General features: G+C 38.5%; 1 protein-coding gene across 1 annotated transcript in view; it reads right to left on the minus strand.

Moving 5' to 3' along the window:
- The window catches only part of OSTF1 (osteoclast stimulating factor 1), a 51723-nt gene that overhangs the window by 7187 nt on the left and 26619 nt on the right, over window positions 1–17917 (minus strand). The window contains exons 3-8 of the mRNA XM_054583011.1: window positions 13142–13192; window positions 9381–9444; window positions 7583–7636; window positions 6045–6152; window positions 5044–5093; window positions 1998–2076 (exon numbers count right to left, since the gene is read on the minus strand). Coding sequence (XP_054438986.1) covers window positions 1998–2076; window positions 5044–5093; window positions 6045–6152; window positions 7583–7636; window positions 9381–9444; window positions 13142–13192 — 406 coding nt within the window. The remainder of the gene's footprint in view (window positions 1–1997; window positions 2077–5043; window positions 5094–6044; window positions 6153–7582; window positions 7637–9380; window positions 9445–13141; window positions 13193–17917) is intronic.

The raw sequence follows: 17917 nt of genomic DNA on the forward strand, positions 1-17917 counted from the left end.
TTTAACAATTTGCAATGGTACTGATTTCTTAATAGTACACATACTTATAACTCAATGTATTTAAATGTTAATAAGTATTCCATTTTGTGGATACTCCAAATTTTATTTAATCACTCCTTTACTGAGGAGCACTTAGGCTGTTCTTAATTTTTATTACCACAAACAATGGTGCCATGAACCTCCTTGAAAACATCTTTGTTTATATACATTTCTGAAGGATGGTTTCCTAAAAGCAATGCTGAAATGTAAAAATATGCACATTTTTAATTCTGCTAGCTACTGTTGACTGCTTTCTGAGAAGATTTTACCAATTTATACTTTCTGCCACAGTGTATGACAGTACCATTTTCTTTGCAGCCACATCCCCTTCAAAAAATAAAAAACAAATGTCCTAAAACTTAAAGGCACAAAAATATTAAGTCCAGAAGAAAAAATAGTATGTTTAATTAGGACTATGGGGATCACGTGTGAAAATCTTTCTCCGAGCAGAATTAGATCTAGCCACAACTAGGGTTATATGGGAAACCTACTTCTCTCATTTGCTACAGGTCAAAAATCCTGAGGGTTTCCCTGGCTGGGTGGTTCAGTTAGTTGGATCATCATCCCATACATCAAAAGGCTGCAGGTTCAATCTCCAGTAGAGGAGTATACAGGAGGCAATTAATTGATGTTTCTTTCTCACATTGATGTCTCTCTCTCATACTGATGTCTCTCTCTCACATTGATGTCTCTCTCAAATCAATAAAAATATCCTTGGGTGAGGATTTTTTAAAAATCCTGAGGGTTAATAGTTCTGTGACTATTCATATCTTACATTAAATTATACTTCAGAACTCAGACATGATTTCTGTCAGGACAGGAAATGTTCGGAGAAAGTGATGCTGAGAAGAAATACAGCAATATCCTGTGTCCTTCTCAACCACTGCTGCCCGACAGAAATACAGTGTGACCCATATATGTAATTGTCAATTTTCTAGTAACCACATTTTGCAAAAGTGAAATCCATTTAAATAATATATTTTGTTTTATACAGTATATCTGAAATGTTATCACTTCATGTCACCATTATAAAAATGATTGTGATATTTTACATTTTTTTTCACTAATTCTTATAAATCTGCAGTGCATTTTACACTTACAGCACATCCCAATTAACACTAGCCTTATTTCAAGGGCTCAAGAGCACACATGCCAGCGGCGGCCGTGGCAGATAGCACAGCTCTCAGCATGTCCTTCTGTGGGACATGGTGAAGTGGTGTCCGATCTTTCAGACCTATCCCAACATTGCTCCCAGGGGCCCTTATGACAGTACGTCCATATAACATGTTGCCCCGGGACTCAAGCATCTTATAGACTTCTGGGCCAGGGTTTTGTACAGGGTCCCATGCCTGGCTCTCGGTAAGGATTAATTAATATTTGTGGGACAGATGGGTGAATGGATGGTCGGTCCATAAGTTCAGAGTTCCCTCTGCCTTGTGTAAAACCAGGGAATCGAGGGATAATTTCTCATTCTCTGTACTAACAGCTGCTTGGCTCAGAGAAGGACATTGCAGCCACAGAAGTCTTTCTTATCTACCCAGACTTTCCTGTGGGAAGAGGAACTGCAGAAACTTGACCCACACAGCTTTCTCAGGGAGGACCCCTGCTGTCCGTTCATGCACGCACTCACACACTCATGCACATACACACGTAAAACACATCTTTCTTCTGAGGTCCTTTAATCCCACAGAAATGTGCAGTAAGTTTTTACTAAAATTAACACAGGTAATTTTAAAGCTTACCACAGTTTTAATTTAAAACTAAAAACTTAGACAAATCGCCACAATAATTCCATCTTATCATAAAACCTCTGTGATGTAAACTCTGTAGATTTAAAAATCCCAATTTTAAAATAAGCCTAAGGAGCTTATCATTCTTCCTATTCTTTCGAATGATAAAATCAGATGCAGTCTGTTTTTCAGGGTAAGCAAAGACCAGACGAATGCAGCACACTTTACCTTTTGCCAGAAGCAGCTCAACAATATCTGCATAACCCTTCCATGCAGCAGCATGCAAGGCTGTGTCTCCCAATTTGTTCTATGGTGATAAAAAAGAGAAAGTAGCATTTTAAAATTAGAGTGTAGACTGAAAACATGCAGGAATTGAGGCTTACATTAAGTAAATTTCAAATGATAAGAAATTCAGGTTCATATACAATTCCAAAGAGTGAAAGGAGACTCAAGAGATGGGAGATGAGCAAGGCTGGGAGATAGAACGGGATGGAGGGATGGAGGGACGGAAGCTGCCGTGCCAGACCCCAAGCAGAAGCACAGGTGCCTACAAAGGAAGACACCAGGAGGAAACAAGTAGATTCCCCCCGGATCCTGGCATGGATTGGGAGCTGGGGATGCCTGGAGACACTGGAGTGGGAACGAGGCATGGGGGTGAAAACAAGGCCACTGTGTGCAAGTGTTTATAATGAGTAACCTCAGAACCCCAGATCACCTGCCTCTCTCCGTGCTGCCAGATGAGCCAGTACAGACGCTAGAATTACCATCAAGAAATTAACCAGAGAGTTTCCAAGCTCACGGACACCAGGGACAAGAGAAGGCGGCCATGAGGCCAAGAAATAAAATCAGGGGGTAGATGAAAAACCTAAAAACTGATCAGTAAGACCACTGTCCTAGCAGTATGACTTCCTGCCCTGATGTGTACAGTCTAGCATACACCCTGGGCAGGAGGCTGGAAGTTACTTCTCTAGTGAAGCTGAACAGCCCCACATGCAAGGGAGGAAGTGAACACACGTACTGGCATCTGGGGACAACCCAGCCAAACCCCAGGATTTCACCACTTCACCCTCCGGCAAGGCCCACCAGCCACCAGGCCCCACCAGCACAGAGCTTCCGATCTCACCTAAACATAAAGGATACACAAAGACACTAGGTATTTGAGGAAAATCTCCTGTATCTGAGGAAAAACCAAAACAAATAAAAGAAATGAATCTCTGAGGAAAAACACACAGTACTGTGAATCGCAGAAAATGTTTTAAAAAGCTGTTATTAACATCAGAAATATACGATGATACTGAATAACGAAACAAGAATACCATGCCATTTAAAACAGTAATCGTAGTGAAAGAAAGAGCTTGGGGTACACAGAACCCTAAGATGCCCCCCAAGACTTCTGCTCCCTGGCACACACCCTACTGTATAATTCCCTCCACTTGAGTGTGGGTGAGACTTGCAAATATAACAAAACATCACTCTCCTAATTAGAAATCTACTCAGTAGATGTTGAATTCATCAAAAGAGAGATCATACTGGGTGGGCCTGACATAATCAGGTGTGACCTTTCTAAAAAAAGGTATAGCGTTAGACACAATCTCCTGCTGGCCTTGAGAAAGAAAGCAAGAGTCTATGGCCAAACCATGCGAATGCACGTAATCTCGTCTGACCTCGGAAGCTAAGCAGAGTCAGGCCCAGTTAGTACTTGGATGGGAGAAAGAAAGCAAATGGTCATGCTGTGAACTGTCCATAAAGAGCAGTGGTCTCTGGAAGCAGAGGGCCACCTTGCTACCAGTACAAGAAACTCAATTCCCCTGGCAACCTGAATGAGCTTGGAATAGGTTGTAAGCTCCATGCAAGAATCCCACTGCAGCCAATACCTTGATTCCAGCCTGTGAGCCCCGAGCAGAGAACCCACCTATGCCATGTTCAGCATTTGGGTCTACAGAAAATATGTTACCTGGGTGTTGTTTAATGCTGCTATGTTTGTGGTAATTTCTTACATAGAACAGAAAACTTATAAAGAGTTCTGGGTCATTAAAAACGTGACCAAAATAAAACATGAAGATAAAAGCGAGGAAAATCTCAGAAATAGGAAAAGTGGAGGTTCAACCTAAAAGTCCAATATAGCTGCTAACAGATATTCAGAACCAAAGAACAAAGAAAACAGTCAGAAAACTGGCCATAAGGGAAATAATACAAGATATTTTTCCAGCCTAAAAATAATGCAGCACCATTACTTGGGAAAGACCCACACTGAAGCCCATCACTGTGAAATTTTAGAACACCAAAATTAAAGACTCCAATCAAGGAAAAAAGCCAATCACACACAAAGGAATAGGAATCAAACCTCTCAAAAGGCAACCCCAGAGAGTAGAATACCATAGAGGAATGCCTGTAACTGAAAAAAATCATTTTCAATCTGTAATTCTGTCTACCAAATAATCAATACCAAGCTCCCCTTTCTCAGGAATCTACTTAAAGATGTTCTTCAACAAATGGAAGACACAGGATCCAGAAAAGTGAAGGCACAACACAGGAGACAGAGGAAGTGCTTCCTGGGAAGACAGCAAAGGGCAGCACAGACCAAGTTGCTCAGATTACAGAATGAGGATGGATGGCTTCTAGAAGTATGATTCCAGGGAGAAAGAAGAAAGCAATTGATTATCTTACACATTATGGAAAAACATATCAAGAGAGTATAAAACAGCATAGAAACCTTTGTGAGATATCAAAAAAAAAAAGCTAGTAAGTATAAAAAGTTATAAAAGCAGTGAACAATATTTAAATAGCCATAATAATATAAGCAATATACAGTAATATAACCAAGAACTATGATATGATACAGTGGAAGGACCATCAGAACGCTGGGTGGGGGCGCTGGAAGATGAGAGTTAGGCAGTTCAGTCCTGTTGGGTAGGTGACAAGCTTAAACCTCACCAAGCCAAGAGGATGCCAAAATGCCTATGAAGATGATAAATTATGAGACAGCTCCATAAGTATTTTCCTTAATAACAGGAAGGTAAGAAGAAAGAGCCCAAAGCCAAAAGTGATATACAAGGAGGAATATGATAGGCATTTTGGTCTTTATACAATTTGAACTTTAGTACAATAATAATTTTTTAACTATGTGCTTATAGTATTTTGTTTAAAAACTTATAAAAGATAATAAGTGGAAAAAGGTCAGTTCAAGACACTGTGATATGATTTTTCATGCCCATATGCTGCACAAAGAGAGCAAGGCAGGTATGTTAAATGACTTTCATGTAAACAACCTTACCTGTTGGTTCAGTTCAACATTTGGTTGAGTAAATAGCATTTCTACTATATCTGAAATTCAAATAGAAAATAATAATTTTTTAATAATGAGAAGTAAAAGTCTCACAAAATTAGGTATAATAAGTTTAAAGAAGAGAATCTTTTAGACCAATCTTTAAGAAAAGCCTTACAATAAATTTTTTTAAATGTATCTAAATTGAAGACCTAAGACTTTAAAGGGTAGAATTATTTACGAAAATTTTTTTTCCAAATAGTTTGGTTTTTGCATTTTCACATGACATCTATTATAAAAATATTTTTACATTCGCTATGATACTTAATATTTATATCACTAATTGGTGTTTATTAGCTAAAATGAAATGGGTATCTTTTGGGAAACAACCATAAATTTCCCTTTCACTATGCCATTTAATTTGTTGGGTTCCTTGTTTCTCATTGCTTTTGGGACTGCGTTTTTGTGTTGAAGAGAGAGGTGTGAAGAGAGTGAGTGTGGTAGATTTTTGGCCCATCTGAAATATATCTAGAAATTCCATTTGTCCTTATTACTATTGGCTATAACAGAGAGTCACCAACTGAATCACTAACTCAGGCAAATGCTCTTTCTCCTGAATCTAACAGTTTGCACTAAACGTAAAATGTGTATCATAAACAAATATCATGGAAAAAGCTGCATTAGAGAAGTCAATCCTCTCCCTTTCTTCTGTAAGATTAGATATCGGGGTTTGTTCTATATTACTGTTGTTTTCCTGTAACTTTGCCAAGTCTGAGGGAGGAAAGGAACCTTCCATTCTTTCAGGTCAAACAGGTTCGTGTAGGGAGGCTGATGGATGACATTCAACCTACTGTGTTATAAAGAAAGCTACAGGAACAAGGCTATTGGTTGATGTTCCGAGGGGTTAGAAAAGAATGACCAATTTTCTTTCACTTCTGTTAATCTGACTCCCCTAGTGAAGCACATTTTCAGTAGCACAGACATTTATGGTAACAAACAAAATATAATACCTTTGTGACCCCCGTGACAAGCCCAGTATAAGGCAGTGCTGCCAGCTTTGTCTAAGCCATTAACACCAACTCGGTTCTCCAGACACTCTCTCAACCAGCTCAAGTTGCCTGAAAAAATTTTACATTTATAAAAACACAAGGAAAAGGATTTTGGTTTTGGTTTTGCATTTAAATCAATTTCATCCCGCATAAATTTCCATTTGCAATGGATTAATCAGCAAGTCTGAAATTAAGACCTGCCCAGTAATGCATTTATTACGGTACATTTTGACTTCCAGTTTACTAATGGAAAGCATTAACATCAATTTTTAATAGTAGGCTAATGGGAAAAGTTACCTAAATGGGTCTGCTTAAAGTATTTTTACTCCGTAAAAAATAGATATAAATATGTATGTTTTCCTTTGTGAGTTCCTGAAACTTGGGGGGCGGGGGGAGTCATTCCTAAGAACAAGCAGAAACTACTTATATTCATATTTAAAATGCACTTTCAGTTCTTGTAAGGAAAGAAACACTAAATAACTTACTCAAATATGCCACTCTTGTATGTTCAAGTATAACTACTGATTTAAAATCCTCTGGCTAATATCCTAAATTTCTAATTTACAAAAAAGAGTTTTAAATGTTGGTTTCGTAGTTCTATTTATGCACAATCCTAAACCAATAATTTCCTTTTGCATATTCAAGATTTCAAAACGATCTAAAATAGCATCCAAGAGAGCTCGCTGAGGCCTTGCAAAAACTCCCCACAGAGGGTTTCTCAACAGCAGCCCTACTGACATTTGAGGTTGGGGAATTCTTTTGTTATCGGTGCTGTCCTGCACACAGTAGTATATTCAGCAACACCCCCAGCCTCTACACAGAAGGTGCCAGCGGCAGCCCCCTAGGCATGACAGTCAAAATGTCTGCAGATACTGCCAATTGCTCTGCGGAATGGAGGAAGGAATGACCGTCAGCAGAGAACCACTGATCTAGAGGATAAAGCCCCAGGTACGAGGTGCACCCTAACAACAGAAGTTGCTCCCTCCCACCCTGACTCCACACTTCCCACACCTACACTCTCCTAAATGCTGTACTCCCAAGAAGCCCCCACCCTCCTGCCTCCTGTTACTCATTCTGGCCTCGACAGCCTGTTTAACTTAAACACACTTCAACTGCTGCATATACCACAGCATCCTGTTCTGTTTCTCGCATCTCTCCCTTTCCAGGCCTTGAGCTCTGGAGTCACAGACCATGCCTTTCCACTTGCCACGGAGCATGGGTATGCAAGGTCCTCAAAAGTGTCTGTGACTGACATTTTAAAATTAAAATTACACTTATCCCTCTAGGATAACAGAAGGCAAAACAGAGATTGCCTCTGGGGGAGGCAGGGAGTTAACTGGAAAGGGAGCTTTCTGGAATGATAGAAATGTTTTGGCTAGATCTTGATCTGGGTGTTGGTTACCTGGGTGCAGACATTTGTCAGAAGTCCCCAAACGACGTAATTAAAATCTGCCTGTGTCACTGTTCTGTGTATCTCAATCAAAAAGAATCACACCTACCTCTTTTTGCAGCTTCATGCAATGGATTGTCAATGGATTCTGCCTGCTCAGCCACTAGATTAAAAAGAAAAAGTACAAACACAACACTGAGAGTGTTACCCACATAGTTCACTAAAGCCTGCATAGTTCCCCAGCTTCCACAGCACCAGAGCCTTCTGCAATTCAGCTTTCCTTACTTAATGTGGGGGTGCAGGGGAGCAGAAACTGAACTGATGTTTCCTGCTTTAAAAGAAGCAGAATTATGTATTCAGTGAACCCAAGGTAAGCAATATGATAGCAACACAGCAACTGACTGGAAGTATAAACAAAACAAATAGATGCATGGCCTGCACACCAGCTTATTCAATTTTGTAATAAACAAATTTGGTCAGAAAAACATAAAAGAAAGCATTTAATGCTCATTTTTACATTCTGTAAAAACACCTTATATGAAGAGAGCTGAAAATAATTGTTCCCCTTGTGTGTGGAGGGAAGCAGGGGATCTGGTGAAAGGAAAATATTTTGCTTCCTGCATTCAGAAAGAGCAATGAGGTACCTACTTGCTTCCAAGGCAGGTGTGTTCACTCTGTCCAGAATCAGCAGGAGTGACAAGACTATTGTTCAAATGAAACTTCAGAAATAGACCCTCCCTCCATAAGGGGGTATAACTGGAGACCCCCTTGGCTATCCGGGATCCAAAGCAACAGAGGAACATTGTATACCCCCAGTGTCTGTGAACATTTTACACCCTCAGAAATGAGGTATATTTGGTATTTCAGAGGTTAGAGCAATGTAAAAATGTTTAAAGTCTATTTTTTTTGTTAATACAGAATGGTATCGCTCTAAAACCAGGGCAGGTGGGGCCCCTGTGCTGCACCCCAAGCCTCAGTTCTTAATCCCTCCTCTCCTCCCCTCCACTAAGAGCTTTAAATTGCCTTCCTTGAAATATTCTAAGTTCTCTTCCAGTCATTGGAACTAGTGCCTGATGCCAGCCAACCCTACTGGTCTAAGGATTTATCTAATGCTAAAGTCAAAGGGAACCTTAGAAGATGTTTCTCTCCCTTTCTTTCGCCCTTCCTTCTCCTCTCTCTAAAAATAAATAAATAAAATCTTTTTTAAAAATTTAAAAGTGATTTAAATCAAACTCTCATTACACAGATAAGGGAACTGGCCCAGAGGTAGCAAACTCTGGTTATTAGGAATTGGAAGAAAAAGGATCAGAACCCAGGACCCTTGTTTATCAATCCTATGCTCTTTTTACTTTATTTTGCCAATTCCTAGACAAGTCTATTTTGTCCTCCCCCAACAAGAAATGAGTTCGTGGCAGGGGCCACATCTCTCTGCTCACGCTCTCCAAACTGCCCCTGATGTGCATTTAATGAACATCATTGCCCCAAACGCTGACTTGAAAAGGCAGGTCATTTCATCAGAAAAGAAAGGGCCGGTCTAAGAAACAATCTGTGAGATTTAGTTTAACAGGAAAAAAAAAAAAAAAGTTCTAAGAGTTGAATGAAATTCTTTCAAGAATACTACAATGCATTTTCTTAAGCCAGTGAGTCAAGGCTCAAGCATTCCCAGAGTCCATGACCATAGTATTAACAGGAAGCTCATGGTCCCCCAGCTGCATAGGAGAACATGTCCTAGACTGGCAAGGACTCTATTTATTTCTCAGCTAGAGCAGCAAGCAGAAAGGCCTCAAGAACCATATAATAAGATTCATACAATAGGATTGATTGATTTGCCTCTTTAGTATCTTTTAGTCTACAGATTTTTAGTGCACAGAGTAGAGCCAAAGTACAGCCACAGCGGCCATGCTTACCATAGTTGCTCGGGATTAGTCCAGTCCTGCCTTTGCAGGTGCCTTTCCACCAATTGGTATCACTCTGTGGAAAGAAGAGTTCAATTAAGTGGCACCAACCCCAGTTTATATTCAATCACTTTTAAAACCAATGGACTCATGGTGTGTACCTGCTCTATAAAATGTCCATCACCCTGATCCCAATGATCAAGCTTCCTCACTCCCTAGTTACAATGTCCATTCCCCTTACAGCTAAATTACAAGCATTCACACATCTCTCTGAAATAAATCAAATACACTTCATCACAGAGCCTCAACAATCAAACAAATCACACAGAGATAATACAAATAAAAAAGTTACATTTAGTTTATATAGACTATCTATAGCATTTTTTGTCAGTCTAATTTTTGTTAGTGTAAAGATTTTTGTTTGTTTTCCAAAGATATATTTATTTCAGCTTTGTTTAGGGGGTAACTTTTTATTACAGAAAAATCCAAACCTATATAAAAGTAAAAAGAACAGTATAATGAACCTTCACATACCCATTTTCAACTGCATGAATTATTTACTTAGGGCCAATATTGTTTCATATATACCACCACCTACAACTTCCCTCTCCTTCAGGTTATTTTGAAATAAATCCTAGATACAATATTATCTCATCTATAAATATCTCAATATGTATCTCTGAAAACTAAGGACTTTTTCACACATAATTATAATACCATTACCACAGACTAAAACTTTCAACAATTTCTTACTATCATCAAATATCTAGATCAATATTCAAATTTTCCAGTGTCCCATAATCTGGAACCCAAATAAGGGACATACAATAGGACTGATTGATTTGCTTCTTAAGTCTCAGTCTACAGGTTCCTCCGCCATTTTTTTTCACTCTTTCACAATCTACTTGATGAAAAAAAAAAGTCCATTTGTTTTGTAGAGTTTCAAACAGCCTGGATTTCACCTGTTGAATCCCTGTGTTAGCAAACATGTGTTCCTCTGTTCCCTGTATTACTTCTAAATTAGTCATTAGTCCTAGAGGCTTAATTAGACTCAGACTGAATTTTTTTGGCAAGACGATTTCATGGGTAGTCTTGATCTCTTCCATCAAAAGACACATAATGGCTGGCGGTCTCTCTTTTTCTAATGTTAGTACCCCACTGATGAGCATTATTTCACAGGGGTTACAAAACAGAGGACATTCTAATTCCATCATTCTTTATCATTTAAATAACTAGAATATCTTTTTTTAATTTTGTATTTTTAAATCATGTTTACTCTATTACAGTTGCCTCAATTTTCCCCCCTTTGCCCTCCTCCACCCATCCCACCCCGCCCCCCTCTCCCACAGTCAATTCCCACTCTGTTGTCCATGCCCATAGGTAGAATATCTCTTTAAAGAGAAAACTCTCCCTCATCAACTCTCACGTTATCCACCGATGAAGTTCATCAAAAAAGGCAAAATAACAAGGGCTGGCGAGGATGTGAAGAAAGGGGAACCCTTTTGCACTGCTGGTGGGAATGCACATTAGTGCAGCCACTGTGGAAAGCTGTATGGAGTTACCTCAAAAAATCAAAAATGGATCTGCCTTTTGACCCAGGAATACCAATTCTGACAGTTTATCTGAAGGAACCCAAAACACTAATTGGAAAGAAAATTAGCACCCCTGTGGTTCATTGCAGCATTGTTAACAATCATCAAGATATGGAAGCAGCCCAAGTGTCCATCAATAGATGAGTGGACAGAACAGCTATGAGACATTGACACAATGGAATACTACTCAGTCATAAAAAAGGAGAAAATTTTATCCTCTGTGACAGTACAGCTGGACCTGGAAAACATTAGGCTAAGTGAAATAAGCCAGTCAGAGAAAGAAACACCATATGCTTTCACTCATACATGGAATCTAATGAACAAACTGAATTAACCAGCAAAACAGAGACTCATAGATAGAAAGCAGATAGCAGCTAGTGGTGGCAGAGAGGTTATGGGGTGGAGGGATTGAGCAAAAAGGAAAAAGGACTCATGGACATGGACAACAGTGTGTTGATTACTGAGGGGAGGGGATACAGGGGGACTAAATGGTAATGGGAAAAAACTACAATAAAAATTAAAACAAAAAGGCAAAATAAATACCACTTTCCTTAACAGATGTCAGAACAAAAAGTCAGTCCCTCACATTTTCTCAAGGTGTCTGGTAATGTTTGTTTTGAAATATCATTAGGAATTTATAATTTAATCATAGTAAATGTGTTTCAGTCCTTGGGAATTGTGGCTCTTACTGATTTGCTCAAATTGTCCTATCTTTGGCTAGTGGCAGCATCTTCCATTTAGTGCTATGTCTTTCTAATATGACACTAAGTAATCTTTGGTAGCTTCCTTGCTTTCTAAAAATAAGATGTTTGGGGTTATCTTGTACCCTAGCTGTTCCTGACCTGGTAAGGACATTTCTCAAAGAAGCCTTGTTTTTTGTAATGGGAAATAACATAACATTATTCGTTGGTCATTTTTTTCTAGGCCTTTTCAAAGAACAGAGCAGGAGATATTATTTCATTTTATTTTACAGAAAATATAGCCCTGGCTGGTGTGGCCTAGAGGATTGAGTGCCAGCCGGCAAACCGAAAGGTCACTGGTTTGATTCCCAGTCAGGGCACATACAAGGGTTACAAGGGAGGTCCCTAGTTGGGAGCATGAGAGAGACAACCGATCAATGTTATCTCTCACACACTGATGTTTTTCTCCATCTCTATCTCCCTCCTTTCCCCCTCTCTCTAAAATGTAAATAAATAAAATCTTTTTTAAAAAAAGAAAGAAAGAAAAGGGAAAATATAAATCCAATTCAAATGCAGAGCTACAAGATTTTTACTTACTCTCATTTATCTTACATCTACATATCTTTTCGTGCAGGCTGAAAAGCTCAGGTTTCAACATCACTGGCCTAATGACTCATTTGTTCCACCACACATGCAGCTATCTGAGAATAGCAATACCAGTGCTTCTCCATCAAGATCACACTTAAAAACAGTTTACAATACTTTTGGCAGTTGTTTTTGTCCTCCATCTATATCCTACTAGAGAAGTTCAGTCGAACTGCTGAGTTTTAAAGTCACTTGGAATAGTTCCTTTCTGTGTGGTTATACCAATTGACACAATTGAGTTTATTTGATTCATGCTGTTTTTAATTTTCAGGGATTGCTTTTTACCAATTTAATTGTATATCTATGCAAAAAAAAAAAAAAAAGTTTACGTGATTCCAAAGTAGGTTGTCCAAACCGAAGTATAGTTTTTTAAAAAGTCTATCTTCCATCTATGTTCCCTCTCCTCTATTTCCCTTCCCCAACACAGAAGAAACTATTTTTTTTAATTTTATTTTATGACTGTTTCTTCAACTTTTTAATTGAGTAAAATAGGTATATTTATATCCTCTCAATACCCTCTCACCCTTTCTTAGGTAAGTGAAGGCATGCTATCCACATTTTTTTCATCTTTCTTTTTTTCTCTTAAATTACTCCACAATAGAGATAGCCCTTATCCTTTATAGCTGCATAATACTCCAATATAGCAAAGTTTATTTGACTGTTGTTTTGTTGATGGACATATGCGCTATTTCTAATGTTACACAATTACAAACTGCTAAAATGAATAGACCTGGGCATATGTATTTCTATATATATACACATTTAAATAAGGTATAATGTTACAGTTATACAAAATAATCTTATATTATACTTCTTCAGTTCATATATGGTATTACAAAATTTTAGCTGGGCTTACCATGTCAGTAATGTAGATGATATCACCTTCCTCAAAGTACAATTCATCTGGCTAAAAGAAAAAAAAATGTTTAAGTTTGACTCCATGTGATATTTTCATTTTTTAGAATACAATGATTATGACAATTATATAGATTTCAAGTGGTAAAGTATCATTATAGACAATGTGGTTTTAAATGATATAAATCGTTTAATATAACATTATTAACATGAAGCAGTAACTTGGACAGTACAGGCCATAAGCAGCTCAAAGGGATTAGTTAAATTCAGTCAGTATGTCCTCTGGCCCATACCAGCCGAATGTCTGATTGCAGCCTGAATAAAGTCTTTAATTAAAGCATCTTTTTCCCATCAGTAGATAACACTTATCAGCATGAGTTTATGAGCAAAAAGCATGATGTCTATTCAGAGCAAGTTTCAGATATTGAGAAATGTTTACATTGTTATGTTGAATGAAAAATGTGAGTCGCAAAATTTCACATAGGATAAGATCACAAAAATGCATGAAATATGTACAGAAGATTGCCCAAATTGTATTAACTTTATTACTTTCATAATTTTAGTTGGAAAAATGTTTTAAATAAGAGGCTTTGATATTTCTGATATAGTTAGTCTTCCATACAAATAAAAATTATGCTAGTGAAACAAATTATTTCATCCATATCTTTTTCCATTTGTTTATCTCCTCTCTCAGTCACAAACTAGGGTAGTAAATATAACTCTGCACTAGTAATTTATTTAGTTTCAAAGCTCATCTATATTATTATTATTATTATAACTATCTTTCCAAATATAAATGAAGACTGTAACAGCTATATCATGTTTTAAACAACCACAACACATAAATATTTAGATGCATTATAAATTCAAATATAAAAATTAGCAAATAATGATTAATGATACCAAAAAATCCTGAAGCGTTTGTTGCATTTACACTTTGATTTACAGAGACTAGACTTACACATAGCACAAGCTATGCTAAAATCAGTTGAACCTATGTCGACTTGATGACACACATTTTAATATTATATGAAATAGGCATTTGCGGGGGGGAAGCAAGCCCCCTAAGATTTTCTCTAATTATTCTCTAAAATGTTCTGATAACCTGTGATCAATATGAACACCAATATGTGAGGGATATACAAAGTTACTGGGGAAACAAACTATTTCCTGTATATCCTTCTCAGAGAGGCCCGAAAGGGGACTCGCTCACCACCAGACAGCATCCCAGCTGGACGCAGGGGCCATCTCCATAACAGGTGAGGAGGGCAGCCTTCACTGGCAACGCCATTTGACTCTCTCTCCTTTAGATGACAGTAGGGATGGGATGAGAAAATGAAACAGGGCAGAAGGAAGTAAGGAAAACAGAATATATGGGAGAATGTAGAATTTTCCTGGAGTGACTCTAAGTTTCCTGGAGTTTTGAAAGAGCTCAGTGTCTTGAAGAGATCTTTCTGGTCTTAGAGACATCCTGGGCCGTTCATATTCTGCACACATCCCCCATCCCACAAGAGCTATAACCCTGCCCACCTATGTCTAACAGTGAATCCTCCTCAATCAGTGCTTTCATTGAAATTAAGGAGTCATCTCTCGGCCGACAGTTTTGGTCTCCTTCGAAAATTGTAAAAGTCAAGTCTGCAAAAATTTTCTCACTTAATACAATCATTCACTCTTTGAAGCAAAAGGCACATTTTGAAAAAGTATCAAATAACCTTAAAAAAAAAAAAACCCCAGCACACACACATACACGATCCCTGTGATTAGCCTTTCCATTAAAAAAAGAAAAAGAAAAATAAAGAAAAGAAAAGAAAAGAAAGGAAAAGAAATAAAGCACAGACGAATGGAAAGTAAGTGTTTAATGGGCATGGGGTTTTCTTTTGGGATGATGAAAATGTTTTGGAACTAGACAGAGGTGGTGGCTGACAACATTGTGAACATACGAAATGCCACTGAATTGTTCAGTTCAAAGTGGTTAATTTTATGTAATAAAAAATTTATCTCAATTTTTAAAAAGGCAATAAAAGCCAAGAACAGTTCAAACTCAATGTCTTTTAAACAACTCTTGTCCTTTGTAGTTTGGTTAAGAGACATTTGGAAAATGTCACTAAATACAGTCATTTTGATACTTGCCAGTGTTCTTTCAGTTTGTTGTTTAAAATAATGGCTGCTGTTCAATGATGGTGTCTGCCGCAAGCCACGGATTAGGTCAGACATGTTTTTCAACTGAGGTAACAACAGCTGGTCGATTTCAGTAAGGTATAAAAAATAGTCTTACTATTGTTTTCATCTTGACAAAGGAAAGTAGATGGTTTATTTTCTTTTTAATCTATAGCTCCCAGACACACAACGCTACTGACTACCCATAAAATATCTTCTTCCAAAGAAACTAGCACATTTTGTCCTAACATAGCTGAGGAGGTGACCTACCAAATTCTTCAGGCTATTGGTGTCAGTACAGACAACAAGGTAATTTCATGACTTTAAAACTTGGATCGATTTTACCTACAATAGTCACACTTTCCATTAAGAAACCACTTACAGAACACTTAATGTAAATTGCTCGATGAGGACCTACTTTTAAAATCTTGGCATCATATTCATGGAACAGAAATGGGGAGATAGTGACACAATCAAGCAAGCATTTCTGTATTTCCAGCTTGTTCTTTGGTTTTTAACCACATTCCTCCTTTTCTCTCTCCTTGAAGAACCACAAGGTATCAGAACAAGTAAATTGTTGGCCACTGGGATATTACAGCAATGAATACAAACTTGGTAATACATATTCTCATTCCTGTTCATATATTCTTAGTAACATATAATTCCCAAGGCATTACTTTTGTTGGTTTAGGCAAATATACATTTTATGAAAACATTTGAAAAGACAGCCCTGGCTGGTGTGGATCAGTGGATTGAGTGCCAACCTGTGAACCAAAGGGTTGCTGGTTCAATTCCCGGTCAGGGCACATGCCTGGGTTGTCGGCCAGGTCTCTGGTAGGGGGCAAGCAAAAGACAACATACTGCTGTATTTCTCCCTCTCTTTCTCCGTCCCTTCCTCTTTCTCTGAAAATAAAGTTTAAAAATCTTTAAAAAAAAAAAAAAAAAGACTGTGAGAGACTTCTGAAATTTTTCAGATTTGACAATCTGGAGCCTCAAAAATTTTAAAAAAAAAAGAAAAACAAATCAAATTGACACATATTTTTATTTAACATTTGTATTATTATTATGTCCCTGGCATTGGTCTGGACCCTTACAAATATTAACTAATTGAATCTTCACCAGCAACACTATGAGTTGGGTGCTACTCTCATCACCACATTATAGATGAGAAACTTATCCAAGGGCACAGACAAGGTACAAGGCAGACACCAGACTTGAACCAGAACAGTAAGATTCTGGAGTCCCTGCTCTTCTCCACCACTTATGCTTTCCCTCATATGGAAGGGTCATTTATAGCCATTACTGGTCATCATTGCGTTGTGACCTGGTTGAAAGGCAGTGTCCATGGGAAATATCTGCTCCCCGATCCCACCCCCGCATAATGCATTATGACAAAACCAACAGCAGCACCTTATACTTGCAAGGCATTCTTAACCGCATTTGATCCCTGTAACAACCCATTAGAGCAGGGCTGGTCACGGGTATAATCTTCATTTCACAATCAAGCTTAGAGAGGTTGAAGAACTTGCCACCAGTCACGTAGTAAGTGGTAGGCCTAGGGTCCTACCTCAACTTTTGGAATCCCATTGTAGGGCTCCTTCATCTACATTTAATGCTATAAACCTAGCAAGGCACAGCAAACATTACATGATAGAACAGGGTCCTGCTGGTTTCTCTTTAGAAATCAACTCTACACCTCCAGCACATAGGAAATGCTGGTCTTCCAGCTGCTGTTCTTTCAGCGTATCTTTACACTGGTCTATCCAGTCCAGCCAGGTCTCTGCAGTATGACATATCACCGCACTGGGGATTAGACCAAACGGAACTACGCTGCCTTCAAGCAAGACAGAGGAGAAATGGGTTAGAAGGAGGAACCAGGAGCCACAGCCGCACAGTGTTCTACCTGATCAGTGCATCACGAACAGCAGAGCTGGGCATTGCTGTCCTTTTCTCCTGAGAGTTGAATAGTAGCTCTATTCAGACCCAAGCCTCCCCTAGGTTCTGTACAAGCCAGCAATGGTCCCACAGAGTCCTGGTCAGTTCTTCCATCTTGCCTGATCCCGATGACTCTAAGGAGGCCAGGTCAGTTTAGGATGTACCCCAATATGTTTATCCCACCAGTGAAGATGGCTATTGGTGAGGGTAGAGAAAGACCAAACTGAGCTTCCAGGATCATCCGTCAGAAATGCTCATTCAGAAAAAGAATGTAAAACTAACCTCGTTTCTTAGATGATGTTCAAAATATTGAACAGCTGGTACAAGCACAGGCACTTAACCAGTCAGGAAGACCCATGGCAGCTAGAGGCTACCTTTAACGTCTGGATTGAGGGAAGGTGGAAAAGGGCAGACTGTGGGGGCAGTGGGGTCTGGGGTAGCCATTACTGAATACCCAGTACATACATGATGAATTAGCAGCGTTGCTCTGTAGCCTCAAATCCTTGGGACCAGGGATATTAAAAAAATACAGTAACACTTTAAATATGGAATATTTTTTTAAAAACCTACTAAATAAATGCCTATTTTCCCCTTGTGCATTCAATGATAACTGAGATAAAAAGCAATGGAAAAATTCCATCTGAGAGAGAACCAAAGGTGAATTAAAGTCATTAATACATCGACC

The sequence above is a fragment of the Pteronotus mesoamericanus genome, unplaced genomic scaffold (genome assembly GCF_021234165.1).
Source record: "Pteronotus mesoamericanus isolate MK-2021 breed Mesoamerican mustached bat unplaced genomic scaffold, CSHL_Meso_final contig_73, whole genome shotgun sequence".
Taxonomy (NCBI): domain Eukaryota; kingdom Metazoa; phylum Chordata; class Mammalia; order Chiroptera; family Mormoopidae; genus Pteronotus; species Pteronotus mesoamericanus.